At 31.8% G+C, this 18,818-nt stretch overlaps 2 protein-coding genes across 3 annotated transcripts; both read left to right on the top strand.

Annotated features, from left to right (window-relative positions):
• Nucleotides 1-833: 833 nt before the first annotated feature.
• LOC8287762 (ethylene-responsive transcription factor ERF061) lies at nucleotides 834-2,446 on the top strand. Its single transcript, XM_002509905.4, has one exon. The coding sequence runs from the start codon at nucleotides 1,222-1,224 to the stop codon at nucleotides 2,167-2,169; it is 948 nt and encodes a 315-aa protein (XP_002509951.2). The 5' UTR covers nucleotides 834-1,221; the 3' UTR covers nucleotides 2,170-2,446.
• A 10,393-nt stretch (nucleotides 2,447-12,839) lies between these two features.
• Nucleotides 12,840-14,827, top strand: LOC8287761 (abscisic acid receptor PYL8). 2 transcript variants are annotated; one of them, XM_025156564.2, is made up of 3 exons: nucleotides 12,840-13,303; nucleotides 13,410-13,625; nucleotides 14,277-14,827. In XM_025156564.2, exons 1-3 carry the CDS (start codon nucleotides 13,178-13,180, stop codon nucleotides 14,493-14,495), a joined length of 561 nt encoding a protein of 186 aa, XP_025012332.1. In that variant the 5' UTR covers nucleotides 12,840-13,177; the 3' UTR covers nucleotides 14,496-14,827. The 2 variants fall into 2 exon arrangements, with proteins under 2 accessions (XP_025012332.1, XP_002509950.1); XM_002509904.4 differs by having other exon boundaries at nucleotides 12,844-13,333.
• Nucleotides 14,828-18,818: the final 3,991 nt, after the last annotated feature.

The following is an 18,818-nucleotide window of genomic DNA, read 5'->3' as shown; positions in this document are numbered from 1 at the left end:
GACTCTTCCATAATAAATCGAAAAAGTAGGGTTTTAGCAATTAGCAGCAGTGACATTGTGTACGGGGGACCACACGGAGTCAAAATTATCATTTATTTTCTCACACACTTGTTTGTTGATTGATTTTCCAGCTTTGCAAAGTGAAAGACGAACGAACGACTCTTTTTCATTCAAGTTTTCTTATATATGGTTTTAGGCCTAATTTTCTTTGATTTCTTATTATTCCTGCAATTTGCAAAACCCTGCTAGAACCACACCCCACCACCCTTGAGTTTATGGACCAGTTTTTTATTTTATAATATTTCTTAAAAACCGTAGATGAAACGAGATTTTATTTATAATTATTAATTTCATATATAAAATATATTTCATTAATTAATATAAATTGTTTATGTTTTATATTTTGGAAATTACGATTTTTATAAAAAAATTAATAAAGTGATAGAATGAATGACAATAATTAAAAAATTGATATTTTAATTTATATATATAAGTTGAAAGTAGAGGAGATATTTTTTTATTCATACTAAGTAAGTACTTATTATGAATCTATGACCTAATGACGTAATCCCAGTTATTTTTTTCAAAAAAAAAAAAAAAAGTAATATCTAAAACTGTACATTGAAGCTGTTATGTTTTCAACAGTACCATTTGTCTAACCCAAGGAAATAGAAGCCGACATCTTATCCTTTTCCTAAATACTACAGAGGGCAATTTAGTCATTGAGCAACCAAAATTTCCCTGCAACTTGGACATGTTCAAACTTTAAAGCTGTGAACAGGAGTTAAAAAGATCTGCTTCCTCTGCTGCTATAAATATGGCACTTAGGACCCAACCACAAGCTCAGCGTGGTTCACAAACACCTTCTTTCAGACGCTTATCTGCCTTACAATACAAATAAAAATCCCTTATTTTCTTCTTATTTCAAGCACCTCTGATGCTTCCTTTTTTCCATTGTCTCTCTGCTTTCAAAATTTCCAAATCCAATTTTTCCATTACTTCTTTTCTTGATTTCGAGTTTTACCCATTGAGTATTTCATTTATTGAAATCACTTCTATTTTCTTGCAAGGTTTTAGTTTTCTCTTTCTGCTCTTTCAACTTGTGTTGATTCTTAATTTTTGAAAGTAACAGGGACAAATTTTTTTCAGTTCCCTGTTTCCTTCACAATCATTGTCTTTTCAAAGTCCTCTGTTCTCTCCACAAAAATTTCTCTATAAACCATGGAAAGTATGCAGGCAAATAATGCTACTTTTGGGTTCACCAATATTGGATCCTCACTTTCTCAACTTATATTAGCTGGAGGCAACAGCAACACTTTAGATTCAATCTTCTCCCATTGCTCATCAGAATCCACAATTGCCTGTCCTGTTTTTGAGCCTTTAGGCTCTTCAGTTTATCTCCGCCAGAGAGATCTCTTGCAAAAATTTTCTGAAGAAAACAGAGCAACCAGTACTATTACTAGCAGTAATAGTTATTTTTCTAGCAACTTGCCAACAAACCCCCTTGAAAACTCCATCCGGACAAGCAATTATTTAGCTCCAAGCAAGAAGAAATTATACAGAGGAGTGAGGCAGAGACATTGGGGCAAATGGGTTGCTGAAATTAGACTACCTCAAAACAGAATGAGAGTCTGGTTAGGTACTTATGATACTGCAGAAGCTGCAGCTTATGCTTATGATCGTGCAGCTTATAAGCTTAGAGGCGAATATGCACGATTAAATTTCCCAAATCTTAAAGATCCAAGCAAGTTAGGACTCATCGATTGTAACAGATTAAATGCTTTGAAAACTTCAGTTGATGCTAAGATTCAAGCTATTTGTCAAAAGGTGAGAAGAGAAAGGGCCAAGAGGACTGCAGCCAAGAAGAGTAATCTTAATGGTAATGGTTGTGCGAGTGAAAATAAAGGAGTGAAGGTTGATTCAAGTTCACCATCTTTGTTTCCATCTGCATCTGCATCTCAATCATCATCATCTTTATCACCTACTGTTAGCGAATTGGTTTCACCAACTATTTCTGAAGATGGGTTTTGGAAGTGTGAAAATTCTCCTCCTTCTGTTTCTACAGATTGTTCAATTCTAGTGCCACAAGTAATGGAATTTGAAGACTGTTCACTTGCAAGAATGCCTTCATTCGATCCTGAGTTGATCTGGGCAGTTCTTGCTATCTAGAGGGGCCATCTCGTGTCAGAATATATGATTCCTGAGAGAGGATTCTCGATAGCCATATATATTCTTTTGTCTCTGCATGTTCGGATAGTATTTAAGTGTAAATGGTAGTTTTAGGACTATCTAAGTATGGTATATTGTAGAGTTTGTTTCTGTTTCAGCTCAAAAGGTTCTTGTGCCTTTGTTTTTGTATGGAGGCTTTCAAGACTGAGAAGTCGAGTCCATTGAGATAGTAATTACTTTTGAGTAATTGAGAAATATTTAAGTTTCTTCCTTTCTATTTTTGTTTTATTTTATTTGATTTAAGCACTATTAAATGCATGGTTGAATATATACATTCCGCGAGCAGTAGATTTGTGCTTTGTATTAGTTTCAAATATTTTGCAAATCATAAAAGATACATTCTTTTATAACAGCATTAAAACCACGATAAGGAAATCCCGTGGAGATGAAGTCCGTCGTTACGAATATAAAGAGTATGGCTAATGGTTTTGCTTTTTGTTCTTTATCTTTTGTAAGTAGGAGAGGCACTGCTGTAGCAGATTGGATTTCGAGGAACCATGATTTTATTGTATAATCTTACTCGGACCTTCAATATTCCTGATGATCTGGATCTTTTGATTAAGAAGGATGTAATTTTCCTCAACTCTTAACGAAGTTATTTCATTCTCTGGTGAAAACGAAAGAATTCAAGGACGATTGTAAATAATGAGACGTTGGATTACTAAGGTCAATAAGATAAAAGTAATAACATAGTTTGATTAAGGTTCAGGTTGTCCAAAATGGTCACATCAAATTGGCATTCAACAATGAGAACTGAAATGATAAATAACTAGAGAGCAGTGGATTGTCCTCTGGAATGACAAAACCAACATGGTCTTTTGATCTGTGATTATCCCACGAAAGTGAAGACAGCCACGTTTTCTCAACTTGTCCTCAGATCTCCATACTTCTTAATGAGACTTGAGAAGGGTTGTGAGAGAGAGGAGAGGTGGTCCTTACACTCTCTAACTATACAAGAAAATGGACAGACAAAAAGGGACTGGACTAAAGGTTGTCATGCGATCAAGAAGGCAATCGTGTGCTGTTAATCTGCCGGGAAAGAACAATACTGCCCATAAATTACTAACATCTGCTCTGCAATGCAGCTGTAAAGTAGGGAATTCCTCGACCGTTGTTCCAATATTGGGTTCCCATATCTTCCTACGAATGAATGAACCAAGTACACCAGTCCCATAATTTGTAGGAAACTAAATCAATAATACAAGTTCCAATAACAAGTAATTTCTGCCCAATCCATTGGAAACTATACTAACTTGTGAAACTTTTCTTTTACCGGTGTACATTTAGCAAACCGGTCAGCGGGCACGAGAGCTTGCTCTTTCCTTGGTTGATTAGAGTTGGAATTTTGAAGGCAGACTAAATTGTATTATCAAGGACTCAAGAACAGATAGTTAGCTATTTAAGAAGGTTAAAGACCATGGATTGTTATATCATACATCCGGGAACATAAAAAATCATGTATCCAATACCAAAACTCACATGTATTGTTAGAAATAAAGTTAGATGTGTATTTTAATAAATTATGAAGTTAGGACTTGTTTGATTAGATATTAATTGACATTTTATATTATTAAATGGCTAATAGACAAAAAAAATAAAAATAAGTTAATAATATAAATTTAGATCTATTATAGAATAGATGAATCAATATATTTTAAATATTTATTTTAATATCTCTCATCCCTTAATTTTATATTGTATTATTATATCAAAAGAATTATTATATTTTTATTTCAATTTTTATAATTTATTGTAGATTATATTTTTTTAACTACAACATTAAATTTATTTTTTAAGAATAGGTTAATACTTTTACAAGAAAAATACTATATATTAAAACAATAAAAGTTTAATCAACATAATTAAGAGTAAACATAAGAAAAAAATAATTTTATATTTCCAAAAGAATAAAAATAATTTTAATATTTTTTTCTCCAAACATTATTATTATAATTTAAATTTATAAAATGCCTTGTAGGTTCATAATTGTAAATTATAGATTCATCACACGTACACCCGAGATTAATAAGTTATATCTTAAAAAATTACAAATTAAAAAACAGATTCATATATTAAGAACAATGTTCACCGATAAAAATTAATGAATATACGTTTCATATTTAATGAATCTTATACTAATAATAGATAAATATATAATTTATAAGTAATGAACTTGAAATTTATGTTTAATAGATCTGACACTAATAATATATTAATATACAATTTATAAGTAATGAACCTAAAATTCATGTTTAATAAACCTAACACTAATAATAAATAAATATACATTTATAAATAATAAATAACCGGTTCACATGTTAAGAATAGGTTTATAAGTAAAAATTAAAGAATATACACTTTATATTTAGTGAATCTTATACTAATAAGAGTTGATACCAAAAACTTATGTTTTATAAAGCTAATACTAATAACTAATAAATATGTGCTTTACAAGTGATGAATTTAAAATTTTTATTTAATGAACTTGACACTAATAATAAATGAATATACATTTTATAAGTAATTAATATATTATTTATGCATAAAACAAATAAGTATTTATAGGTTAAAAAATAACAGGTTTATTATCTATAAACTATAAGTTCATCAAATGTACACTTAACGTTTATTTAATATTTTACATACATTAATATCTAAAGAAGAATCATTTAGTCTCACTTAGCTATTTGTTCATTAGAATCAAGCTTATTAAATGCTATATTAATCTAAATAAAATACCAAAAAAAGTTAATTAGTTGAATATACACTTTATAAACGATGAATCTAAAGTTCATGTTTAATGAATTTGACACTAATAATAAGTGAATATATATTTTATAAATAATTAATATATTGTCTATGTATGAAATAATTCAGTATTCACAGGTTAAAAAATAACAGATTCATTTTCTATAAACTACAAGTTCATCAAATATACACTTGATGATGGGAATTGTAGGTTTCATCAATTAACTCCCCAATAGCAAAAATACTATGATAAGTTGAATTAGAAGAAAACTAGAAATTACCAATTTAATCCACAAATTCGGATTGTTTAAAGATTGAAGTAAGAAGATGGATGCTACTTAACCCCTTTACCAACAAGGATAAAGTTACTAAGATAGACTTTGAATTTCCTCTTATGCCACAAACAAGAAAGTTTGATAAATAACAAGAAAACAAAGATTTAGATTTTGACACCACAAGCTAGAATAAAGCTTGATAAGTCGCAAAGTTCAAGCAAGAAATTAAAGACAAAATTCCTCAGAATAAAACTCAAACAAAATTTCATATATCAAACTCAATCATGCTCTAAAAGAAAGAGAAAATGACTTGTTTATATAGAGTACAAGTCCATGCACACACTACTAAAATAGACTCACACACATAGGATTACTTTTACTCTTAAATGGCCTTAGTAACCACTATCCACACTAATAGCCATTACTTGGTATTGATTACCTCATTAACTTGTATATGGTGGCTCTTAATAACCACTACCCACATTGATAGCCATTACTTGGTATTAATTACCACATTAACTTGTATGGTGGCTACATGTAACCCTAATTGTTATTAACATGAAAATAAGTTAAATATTATTCCTTGGGCCTCCATGGATGCCTTATTGGGTTGAAGTTCTTGGGCTTTCCAAATGTCCTTAATTAAACCCAATATGGCTTATTGAAGCTTCTTGGATTTGGACCTTGTGATTGGGCCTTTTTGTACTATTAATGGATCTTGGATCTCTTTAAGCTTTGAACTTGGATTCACATCATTCCCCCTTTCTTCAAAAGGATTTGTCCACAAATCAGCTCCATCATCTTTATCACCTACATCAAATAAAGACAAGTCACTAACATTGAAAGTAGCACTAACATTGCCTTGAAGCACTCTAAAAGGACCATCTCCTCTTGGCATAAGCTTTGATTTCCTTTGGTTAGGAAATCTTTCCTTCCTAAAGTGCACCCACACCCAATCTCCAGGCTCAAAAATGACCTGCTTCCTCCCTTTGTTGTGTTGCTTTTCATATTGGAGTGTTCTCTTCTCAATGTTTGCATGCACCTTCTCATGCAAAGTCTTGATGAATTCAGCTTTTTGTTTTCCCTCTAAATTAGCTTTGTCCAATGGCAATGGTAGCAAATCTAATGGAGTCAATGGATTGAATCCATACACAACTTCAAAGGGTGAGCAATTTGTTGAACCATGCACACTCCTATTATAAGCAAATTCCACATGTGGCAAACATTCTTTCCAATTCTTCAGATTTCTTTGGATGAGAGCCCTCAAAAGTGTTGCAAGTGTCCTATTGACCACCTCTGTTTGTCCATCCGTTTGCGGATGACAAGTTGTAGAATACAAAAGCTTTGTCCCCATCTTTCCCCAAAGAGTCTTCCAAAAGTGACTTAGAAATTTGAAATCCCTATCACTCACAATGGTCCTTGGCACTCCATGCAGCCTTACAATCTCCTTGAAGAATAGATTCGCAATATGGGTTGCATCATCTGTCTTGTGACATGGAATGAAATGTGCCATTTTGCTAAACCTGTCCATAACAACAAAAATAGAATCTCTCCCTCCCTTGGACCTAGGTAATCCTAAAACAAAGTCCACAGAAATGTCTACCCAAGGTTCATTTGGTATGAAAAGAGGTGTATACAAACCATGAGGCATTGCTTTGGATTTGACTTGTTTGCAAGTAATGCATTTCTCACAAATTCTCTCAACATCCCTTTTCATGTGTGGCCAAAAGAAATGGTCACCCAACATATCAAAAGTTTTCTTAATCCCAAAATGTCCCATTAAACCTCCACTATGTGCCTCTCTCATAAGTAACTCTCTCAAAGAACTTTGTGGCACACACAATTTGTTTTCCCGAAAAAGAAAACCATCAAACTTATAAAACTTATCAAAACCCTCTTTCTCACATACCCCATAAACATTAGCAAAATCAGGATCATTAGAATACAGATCTTTTATGTATTCAAATCCTAATAATTTTGCATCAAGTTTAGAGATCAAGGCATACCTTCTTGACAATGCATCGGCCACCACATTTTCTTTCCCTTGCTTGTACTTAATGATGTATGGAAAGGATTCAATGAATTCCACCCATTTTGCATGTCTCTTGTTGAGCTTTCCTTGTCCTTTGAGATACTTCAATGACTCATGGTCAGTGTGAATTATGAATTCTTTGTAGCCAAGGTAATGCTGCCATGTCTTTAGAACCCTCACTAATGCATAGAACTCCTTGTCATATGTAGGGTAGTTTAGACTTGCTCCACTTAGCTTTTCGCTAAAGAATGCTATGGGCTTGCCTTCTTGCATCAATACTCCTCCAATACCTATGCCACTTGCATCACACTCAATCTCAAAAGGTTTAGTAAAATTTGGCAAAGATAACAAGGGTGCAGAACTTAATTTGTCTTTTAGCAAGTTAAAAGCCTCATCTTGTTCAATTCCCCACTTAAAACCAACATTCTTTTTTATGCATTCAGTTAAAGGTGCAGCTCACGGTGAGAAAAATTCTTAATGAACCTTCTATAAAAGCTAGCTAAACCATGAAAGCTTCTTACATCACTTACACTTGTGGGTGTTGGCCATTCTCTAATTACTTTTACCTTTTCTTGATCAACATGAATACCCTTGTCATTGACAATATATCCAAGAAAAGTAATTTCATTAGTGCAAAAACAACATTTCTTTAAATTAGCATACAACTTCTCTTCTCTAAGCACATCAAAAACACAAGTCAAATGTTGTACATGCTCATCTAAATTTTTGCTATAAACCAAGATATCATCAAAATAGACAACAACAAATTTGCCTATGAATGCTCTTAAAACATGATTCATTAATCTCATGAAAGTGCTTGGTGCATTAGTTAAACCAAAAGGCATTACTAACCACTCATATAAACCATGTTTAGTTTTAAAACTTGTTTTCCATTCATCACCTTCTCTCATTCTAATTTGATGATAACCAGATTTCAAATCAATTTTTGAAAACAAATATGAACCATGCAATTCATCCAACATGTCATCTAGCCTAGGAATGGGATGTCTATACTTCACCGTGATTTTGTTGATGGCACGACAATCAACACACATTCTCCAAGTTCCATCTTTCTTAGGCACTAACAAGACGGGTACGGCACATGGACTTATGCTTTCACGAACATAACCCTTCTCCATAAGCTCACTCACTTGCTTTTCGATTTCCTTGGTCTCCTCCGGATTACATCTATATGCTGGTCTATTTGGAATGCTTGCTCCGGGTATGAAATCAATTTGGTGCTCAATGCCTCTTTTAGGTGGCAAACCATTTGGAATTTCTTTCGGAAATAAATCTTCATAAACCTGCAAAAGATCAACAACAACACTAGGCAAACAATTGGTTATTTCGTTAGAAATATGCAAAATCTCCTTGTACATAAGTACAAGCATGTATTGCCTCAAAAGCATAGCTTCCTTCACATCACTCATTTTTGCATAAACACTCATTTTTCTTTCATTTGAACCTTCCTTGTTTTCTCTCACCTTGTGTTTCCCATTTTGGTCAAGAGAATTGGAATTTTTAGGTTCACTCATCTCACCTTTTTCTTTACTCTCAAAGGTTTCCCTTCCCAAAGAGTTTCCCAATGAAGAACCCATTTCTTCATATTGTTGCTTGATGCGCATTTGGTCTTCAAAAATCTGTTTTGGAGTTAATGGTCCAAGGTTAAACCTTTTTCCATCCATAGTCAAAGTATACATATTTTTTAATCCATCATGACTAGCCCTTCTATCATATTGCCAAGGTCTCCCCAACAACATATGTCCGGCCAACATTGGCAATACATCACACAATACCTCATCCTTATATCTACCAATTTGAAACGAAACTATAACTTGCTTATTTACCTTTACAACTCCACTTTCATTAAGCCATTGCAACTTGTATGGTCTTGGGTGCTTGGTAGTAAGCAACTTCAATTTCTCCACTAGCAAAGTGCTTGTTACATTGGTACAACTTCCACTATCCATAATCATGTTGCAAACTCAATGTTCTTTGAACAACAAGATTATCTCCCTTAGCACATTCAACATCACTACAATCTTCTAAAGAAGGCATATCATCATCACTATCCCCCTCACTCTCTGACTCAATATCACTATTCCTTAGAATCATAGCTTTCTTATTTGGACATTCCCTAGCAATGTGCCCATGACCCAAACACTTAAAACATTTGATTCCCCTAGTTTGGGCTGGTTGATTCTCACCCTTTCCCTTATTACCCAAGTCAATTTTAGGTTTAGTTTCTTCCACTTTTGACTTAGTAAAAGGTTTATCATCCTTTTTCCCCCAAGAAGTTTTCCAAGAAGAAGAAGAACCCATATTTGGTTTAGAATCATACCTCTTTCTTTTCAATTGCCTTTCCACTTTCATGGTCAAATTCACCATATCTTCAATCTCCACATAATGTTGCAAATCAACAACATCAACAATGTCTTTGTTTAGCCCTCTCAAGAACCTTGCCATGGTAGCTTTACGATCTTCTATCACATTTGCTCTAATCATAGCCTTCTTCATTTCTTTGTGATACTCCTCCACACTCATGGATCCTTGAATTAGAGTTTGTAATCTTTGATGAAGCTCTCTGTATTAGTAGCTTGGAACAAACCTCTTTCTCATGATTTGCTTCATTTCTCTCCAAGACTCTACGGGTCTTTCTCCATATCTACGTCTTTCCTTGCAAAATTGATCCCACCAAACAATTGCATAATCACTAAACTCAACAGCGGCAAGTTTTACCTTTTTCTCCTCCGAATAATTATGACATTCGAAGATGAGTTCCACTTTCCTCTCCCATTCAAGGTACACATCTGGATCATTTCTTCCTTGGAATGAAGGAATCTTCATTTGATGCTTCCAAGGTTGCGATCAACATCATCATTTGGATGTCTTCTCCTAGCTTGTCTCCTAGGATTGATTCGTTGTCCCAACAAGGTGACTTGATCATCATCCTCTCCTTCATAGTCCTCTTGGTCAATTGGTGGATGTCTCCTTTGTCTAGGCTCTCCATGTAATTGGTTAAGGATGCCATCATGCTTCTCTAATTTTTCATTGACGCCCGCCATCATACTAAACATTCTTTCGAATTGTTGTTGCATAGCTTGAATCACATGATCATTTGTAGAAGAACTTGTGTCTTTTGACATGATTGTAAAACCTAAAATTTTAATAAAAAAAAATAGAAAGAAACGATCTCACAACACTCCCTCACGTGTTTTCACTCAAAATTGATGTATACCACTTGTGTTTACACTCAATTTTGGCTTCTTTTTTTTTTTTAATGATCTCACACTCTTGCCTTTTACCTCTCAAATTTGCCTTTTGATTTCTTAGATGAACTAAGTTTCTCAATCAAACAAAATTTCAAGAATGTAGTAATCAATGAAAAAAAAATAAGGTAGGCTAACAAGAAAATAATAAGGTAGGCTTAAAGAAATGAACAATTTGTAGCAAATAGACTAATAGAAATGAAAAACAAAGATAGATCATCAAAGAACACAAAGATATAGAATTATAAAGATAGATCTCAATGGAATATGAAGAGTCAATTTTTTTTATGTAATCTGAGATCTAACACAAGAATATCAAAGATAACAATTTTTTTCTTTTAGGAAGATTTTTTTTTTTTTATATATGCAAACAAAATCTTAAGATAAGAAGAATAAAGATAAAAATAATAATAATAACAAGAACAATAGATGGCAAAAGGTGCAAAATAAAAGATGAACACAAGATATTGAGAATTAAAAGATAGTATTGGATACGCAAACCTCAATCTCGAGTCAATGCTCTGATACCACTTATGATGGGAATTGTAGGTTTCATCAATTAACTCCCCAATAGCAAAAATACTATGATAAGTTGAATTAGAAGAAAACTAGAAATTACCAATTTAATCCACAAATTCGGATCGTTCAAAGATTGAAGTAAGAAGATGGATGCTACTTAACCCCTTTACCAACAAGGATAAAGTTACAAAGATAGACTTTGAATTTCCTCTTATGCCACAAACAAGAAAGTTTGATAAATAACAAGAAAACAAAGATTTAGATTTTGACACCACAAGCTAGAATAAAGCTTGATAAGTCGCAAAGTTCAAGTAAGAAATTAAAGACAAAATCCCTCACAATAAAACTCAAACAAAATTTCATATATCAAATTCAATCATGCTCTAAAAGAAAGAGAAAATGACTTGTTTATATAGAGTACAAGTCCATGCACACACTACTAAAATAGACTCACACACATAGGATTACTTTTACTCTTAAATGGCCTTAGTAACCACTATCCACACTAATAGCCATTACTTGGTATTGATTACCCCATTAACTTGTATATGGTGGCTCTTAATAACCACTACCCATATTGATAGCCATTACTTGGTATTAATTACCACATTAACTTGTATGGTGGCTACATATAACCCTAATTGTTATTAACATGAAAACAAGTTAAATATTATTCCTTGGGCCTCCATGGATGCCTTATTGGGTTGAAGTTATTGGGCTTTCCAAATGTCCCTAATTAAACCCAATACGAAGCTTCTTGGATTTGGACTTTATTAATGGATCTTGGATCTCTTTAAGCTTTGAACTTGGATTCACATCACTTGATATTTATTTAATATGGTATAAATATTAATATCTACAGTAGAGTCATTTAGTCTTAATTAGCTATTTGTTTCCTATAATTAAACTTATTAAATATTTTTTTTAATCTAAATAAAATACTAAAAAAATTAATTAGTATAGAATGAAGGAATTAACTATTAATAAAAATTTAAATAAGAAAATAATTAATATTTAATAAAAATAAAATTATTTTTAATATTTGAGACTTAATGAAATCATTAATTTACCAACTACTAAATATATTTTGAATTGTATAATTAATTAGTTTATAATATGACTATTTTTATTATCCAAAAGTCTAAAAAAAATATATACAATTAAAAAAATTAAATAAAGGTTTGAAAAATAAATATTACGCACGTATAAAATAACTCAAGTTCACAAGGCTGAGTGAGTCCGGGTCCGTGATATAATTTACCAAAGACTATAGGAAACTTTTTGGAAATACCTTAAAATTAATAAAAATTATTATTTTTACTGTGCGAGCTTTTTTTTGAATACTGTTTTTTAATTTTTTTTTTAAAATATAACGTGTTTGTTTTTTTATTATTATTTTATTAAAAAAATAACCAATAAAAAACTAAAAAATAATTAATTCTGTATTTTTTGAAAAAATAAAAAATTATATTTTTTATCACACTTTAAAGATAATAAAAATATATCTTATTTTTGATAAAAAAAATGAATAATTTTATTATTTTTCCAATACTATATTACCATATGAAGAAAGCAAATTGTAAATTTTTAGAAGAGTTCATAACTGCATGGGAATAAATTAATAAATGGGCTTAAATGAAGAAATGAGGCTAACCCATAAGTTTCGGTTAATGTAAGCCCAAAATGGCAATCAAGGCGATGGCGTTTCTTTTTTATGCGATTGTAATAGTATATATATAGGATCTGATATCTCCAGCCTGAGCTGAGCCAGTCTTCCATTCCATCTCCTGTTTAAAATCACAATCAGAATGCAGGGACGACCAACCCAACCCCCTAGAAAGTACGGATAAAGAAACGTAGAATTAAAAAAGGATAATAAAAATAAAAATAAAAATAGTGCAACTTGCCATTTATTACAAATTTTTAAACCGAAGAAAACGATGAGATGGGAAAAAACTCTCGACCTTTCGCTATTGGGGGAGCTGCTGCCATTGGTCAGAGTCGTGGCGGTGTTTTTTGTTCTCTTCCGTTAACACCTCTGATTCCGCCGTTATTGCCTTTCTTCCATCTATCAGTTATCTTTTGTTTTTGCCCAAGTTAACTGAATGGTGGCCGGTGATTATATAACCGTCCTCAACACCAACAACAATATATTTAGCAAAATGGAAGACGATTACATAAGGCGACACCACAAACACGACGTTAAAGATCACCAGTGTAGCTCTTCTCTAGTTAAACACATCAAAGCCCCTGTTCATCTCGTAAGCTCAATCCTTTTTTTTCTTAGGTTAATTAATTGTTAGATCTAATTACAACTTTTTGATTTTGATTTCTCAGGTGTGGTCTTTGGTGAGGAGATTCGATCAACCTCAAAGGTATAAACCGTTTGTGAGCAGGTGCATTGCGCAAGGTGACCTTCAGATTGGAAGTCTTAGAGAAGTTAACGTTAAATCAGGACTTCCTGCTACTACTAGCACTGAACGATTGGAGCTTTTAGATGATGAGGAACATATATTTAGGATGACTATTGTTGGTGGTGATCATCGTCTCAAGGTATATTAGCTCTTTATAGTGTTCCAGTTTTTTGCCTGCTTATTTGCTCTTTATACTTAATTCGTGTAATGAGAACCATTTGTAATGTACCATTAGGTCTATTGGAGGATTTGTTTGCTATTTAAAGATGGATGGATTTTTGTTGTTTGGAAATGATATTCTGATTTATATATAGCTCTAAATAGTGGGAGGAAGTGTTGTTTTTCTTAGAAATTGAAGTTATTTAGTTTTTATGGTTTTCTTGAATGTGGATTAGCATGCTTGTCTTCATAATTAATTCTGACTGTCTTTTTCAACATAACCGTGTTTACTGGAAACACTTAACAGTTCTTGTAGTAATTAGCTAGAGAGTTCTGTGGTTTGAACATTTTTCAGATGAATGTTTACTGAATCTTCATGGCTTGAGAACTTATACATCAGGTTCATTTTTTGCTCTGTATTTGAAAATAATCATAAGTTCATGAGTCTCTTCTTTTGAATTTTTTTTCTCTTCCGCTATGAATAAGTTGCTCCCCAATGCTGTATTTAGTAGTTATGCAGGGTATGGTCAGGCGGAGTTTCTCTTTTATTATTGTCTTATCAATAAGTGCTGTATAATACATACATCAATGAAGGCTCTTATTCTTATGCTTTACTTCCTCAAATTTGCAGAACTACTCATCCATCATTACTGTCCATCCAGAAGTCATTGATGGGAGACCTGGGACGATGGCCATTGAGTCATTTGTGGTTGATGTGCCAGATGGGAACACCAAGGATGAAACATGTTACTTCGTTGAGGCGCTAATCAAATGCAATCTAACATCGCTGGCTAATGTGTCTGAGCATTTGGCTGTGCACGATCGGACCGAGCCCATCGACAGAATCTAAAGCATGTGGGAATGGTCTTCAGTGCAGTAGCTCGGTTTATAGATGTGGACAATGTTAGGTTCCTGTTTCAGAAACTGATTGAGAGTTTGGCATCCCAGAGGCAAAGTCATCTTTTCTTTTCTTTATACTTTATGCTCATTCTCTTTTCAGTATTTGAATATCTTGTCTATAGTAGGTGACAATCAGGTTCATCCACGGCCATATGTCTCTAAATGAAACAATTAATTAGCTTTTCTTTTCCTTTTTGGTTTTTCTAAGCTTTAATAATGTGGTATGTATTGACCTCTGATTGTAAATATGTATGCTATGAGGAAATTTGGTTCAATTGGTTATTTTGCATGTTCAGCTGTGAAATGGACGTTTCCTGACATTACCCCACAGACGTTTGTATGCAATATAACTGCTTGCTTCTTTCTATTTTTAGTGGGATGGTTGAGTCTTTAGGAGGCATTCCGTTTTATTTTATGACTGTTTGTTGATGCCATTTATATCATAGATAGAGTCTCTACCTGATGAAACTAGTACTCTTTTGAAGTTAGCTTACATATTTTTATTTATTGTTGGTGCAGGCATAAAAACTTATAATCTCGAGTCTTTAAGAGGCATTTAAAACAATCTATTTTATGTTTGTTTGCTGATACCAGTTATGTCTTCACTTAGCGAAACGTTGTCCTGCTTCTGTTAGGTGTTGACATAGCTACCTTGCTGAGTCCAGGTTAAACTAAAAAAATTACCTCTTGATACTTTCTGAATGGTTTTTGGAGTTTATTATGCTATATTAGATCTTCAGGCTTTAGGGCAAATGACAATGAAGGCCCATGTGTTTATTGGTCAATTCCTTTATCATCCTAAACAAGCTATTCTGTGATAGACTCAAAATGCTGATGATGAATGCTATAAGCTAAAAAGTCCAACCTAAAATGAGTGGGAAGGACCATTGCAATGGTGATGTGCGTTGGGGGTTTAGCTGTTGTAGTATGTGAGTGAGGCAGAATTTTAGACAGGCATTACTAGGGTTTTTCTTCATAATTTCCTCCAGGGGTGCCCTTCCTTTTTCATTTTTGTTCTTCGTGATTGACAGATGTCCTGTTGCTTAAGGGGTTTGAAGATCCAAAAACGAAATGATTTGCTGGGCTAGGAGTTCTAATATTGTAGGCTCGTACATTAATGGTGGGGTCATGCATAGATTGTGATCCAAATTCAAAGTATAGATTGACATTTTTCTAGTACGAAAATCAGCATCTGTAAATTGATCTCTGTGTACTGCACTAGACCGCAGGACATTCTGTTCCACAAGCTGAGTCTCGTGCATGTACTTATAAGTGAACAGGGGGTTTACTTTTGTGGCATAAATTGAAAGTGGACCACGGGAAGCAAAAGATAGTGTTGTGCCTTTTCCATCTTCCATAGTGCATACTTACCAACCTTGTGATATAAAGTGAGTCTTGATTATCTTGGAAAAAGATGCTGGAAGTTGTAGTAGGTTGTGTGCAAATGCTAGTTTGTTTGACTGATGTGATTATCTTAGCTTGCCCTGGGAGAAAACTGATCATACACTGTTGATGTTAAGAGAATACAAGGCTGAGTTGTGAGCTTGCTTGAGAACATGTCAGAGCTTTTAATTTAATCTTCTTTCAAACATTATGTTTAGCTGTTGGCTATCACGATGTTGCCTCCAAAATATTCCCACAAACGCAAGCTAGATCGATCAGGTAGCAAGTAATATAGGATCCATAGTTATGCAAAATAAACCTGTATTTAGATCATATATATATAATATATATATATATATATATATGACTGTAAGCATAATAATCTGAGTAGCATTGTCGTTTATTCCCAAGGTATGGTGGAAATTGTTAAAATATGGGTTGGACGGGTATTAGTGGAACACGAACTTTCATTAACAGAAATTGGCAGGAGAATCTGAATGCTGGGAGACCACCGCCCTTTGTTTTTCTCGTCGCTAGCTTCCTCTGTATAAAGCTGAGACGGTAAACTAAACTAATTAAAAAGAAAGGAAAAAAGAATAACAAAACTGTAGGATATGCAAATCCAATATTAAATTTGATTTTTGAACATCAAAACTCAAACTCAACTAATCTCATAAATAAATATAAATATTTATATTATTTTATAATTTCACCCAGCTGTGCTTTAATATCTATAATCCGTCGTTTTATTATTTTCGATTTTGCTGAATAACGAGTCATCTATTAAAAATACAATCCTTATATAAAAGAAAATTGATGTAAACATTTAGCTTGGCTCTCTTTTCCTCCGACACATCATTTTTTTTAACACTCTTTTTGTTGAACATTATTAGTTGAAAGTGAAAATTGAACAGTCAAACTAAGTTGTTTTTATCTTTCATTAGACTTTTCTTTTCTTGTTTGCCTTAGCAAATTGTAACCTGTTATTAATTCCCTTGTAAGCCTCCTGAAAGGAGAATAATTTTGAACAATTTTCATGGTGTGCCCTTTTTTTGAAAAGAAATTCTTACGGTAAAAAATATATTTTATTATAGTTTTTTTTTTCAAATCTTTTATTTGTATATATTTTTTAGAATTTCATCGGATAAAACATATTAAAAGTATATTTAGAAAATCTCGAAGGATATTTTTAAAAAAATTTGTATTATTATGACTTTAATTTTTATTTTATATCTTTTTTATCTTTTCATTATTTTATCAGTTTAAATATACTAAAAATATATCTAAAAAATACCAAAAAAATAATACTAAAAATATATCTATAAGATACCTAAATAATTTTTTAGAAAAATTTGTATTATTGTAAAATTCAGTTTTTATTGTAAATTTTTTTATTTCTTTCACAATTTCATCAGAAAAAACTAAAAGTATATCAAAAAAGATCTCGAAAGTTTATTTATTGTGTATTATTATGAATTTACCTTTTAAAATTTCACCCGGAGAAAGGTATTAAAAGTGTACCTATAAGATATCATTATAATATTATTTTAATTTATATTACCATAAGATTAGCTAAATAAAGTAGATTTATCATTTTTATTTTATATTTTTATATTTAGTATTTATGAATTGAATGATATTACATATTTTTTTGTAGCAATTAATATATTTTAATAATATAAAAATATGTGTTTCAAAATATAATAAGATATAATTAGAATAAAATTTAAAAATATTATTTAAGGGTAATAAAAGTATACTAAAACGATAGTTATGGAATATCAAAAAATAAGTCTAAAAAATGTATAAATAAATTTTTTTGGAAAAGAAATTGTAAATAAAAAAGACCAAAAAAACTCAGCGGCTTTTCGTAATTTTGTAAAAGATCCAATAATTTTTGGGGTTTGTTGTTTAGTTGGATTAGCTTTTTCTTTTCACTGGGCTTCGTTTGGTTGGGCTATATTTCTTTTTAGAAAGAAAAAAACAAAAAAGTTAATAATAGCAGTAAAAGGGAGAATTAGCTAAAGTTATGAATTCCGTTCGGATTTGTTATTGGATGAAATATTTTGGTATTCGAGTATTTCAGTGGCCTGTTTGGAATTATATATATTATTTAATTTTAAATTATTAAAGTATAATATTATAAAATTATTATCTATAATATAATTAAATAGTATATTGGAAAGCATCAAGTATTTATATATCTAACTTTTTATTATTATAGAATTATAATAATGAAATCTCTTTTTTATAATACAACTGACTAAATTATAATATATTATCTTGTGGAATAAAACTATAAAAATTAAATTACATAAGTTTTAAGTTATTATTAAATAACATAGATTAGATTATAAAAAGTTATGAATTAGTAAAAAAAAAAAAGTTAAACTGTAGAAGCAAAATGAAGTGAGGTGATAGATAAAAATAAAGAGATAATTATTTGAAATTTTAGATTTCAATTCGTTTTTATTAATAGAGAGAAAATATATTTTATTATATTAGAATTAAGTGTTATCGAACTACTTAATTCAATTTAATGATATATTTTTTTATAAAATTATTTTATTTCGGTGTATCTCGATTGAAATGATAATTTTGATTATTACGATACGAAATGAGTGAAATTTTGATAAAATGAAATATTTCAGCAATTTCGAGCAACCCGAGAATTATCTCCCCATAAATAAAAGAAGGAGAGCGACATGTCCAGTCTAGAGCATGGGATCCAGATCCAGCGAATGGAGCTCGATCAATCGAGTGAAGTCAAGTCACAGCTCATAACGGAAAAGGAATAAGGCCAATTTGCCCACTAAACTTTACGGAAAACTCAATTTGGTCCTCGACCATTTTGAATCTATGTAAAACTCTAAAATACCATTTAGATCTA

Source organism: Ricinus communis, chromosome 5, assembly GCF_019578655.1.
Source record: "Ricinus communis isolate WT05 ecotype wild-type chromosome 5, ASM1957865v1, whole genome shotgun sequence".
NCBI lineage: Eukaryota > Viridiplantae > Streptophyta > Magnoliopsida > Malpighiales > Euphorbiaceae > Ricinus > Ricinus communis.
This window is presented reverse-complemented; position numbering and strand designations above follow the sequence as displayed.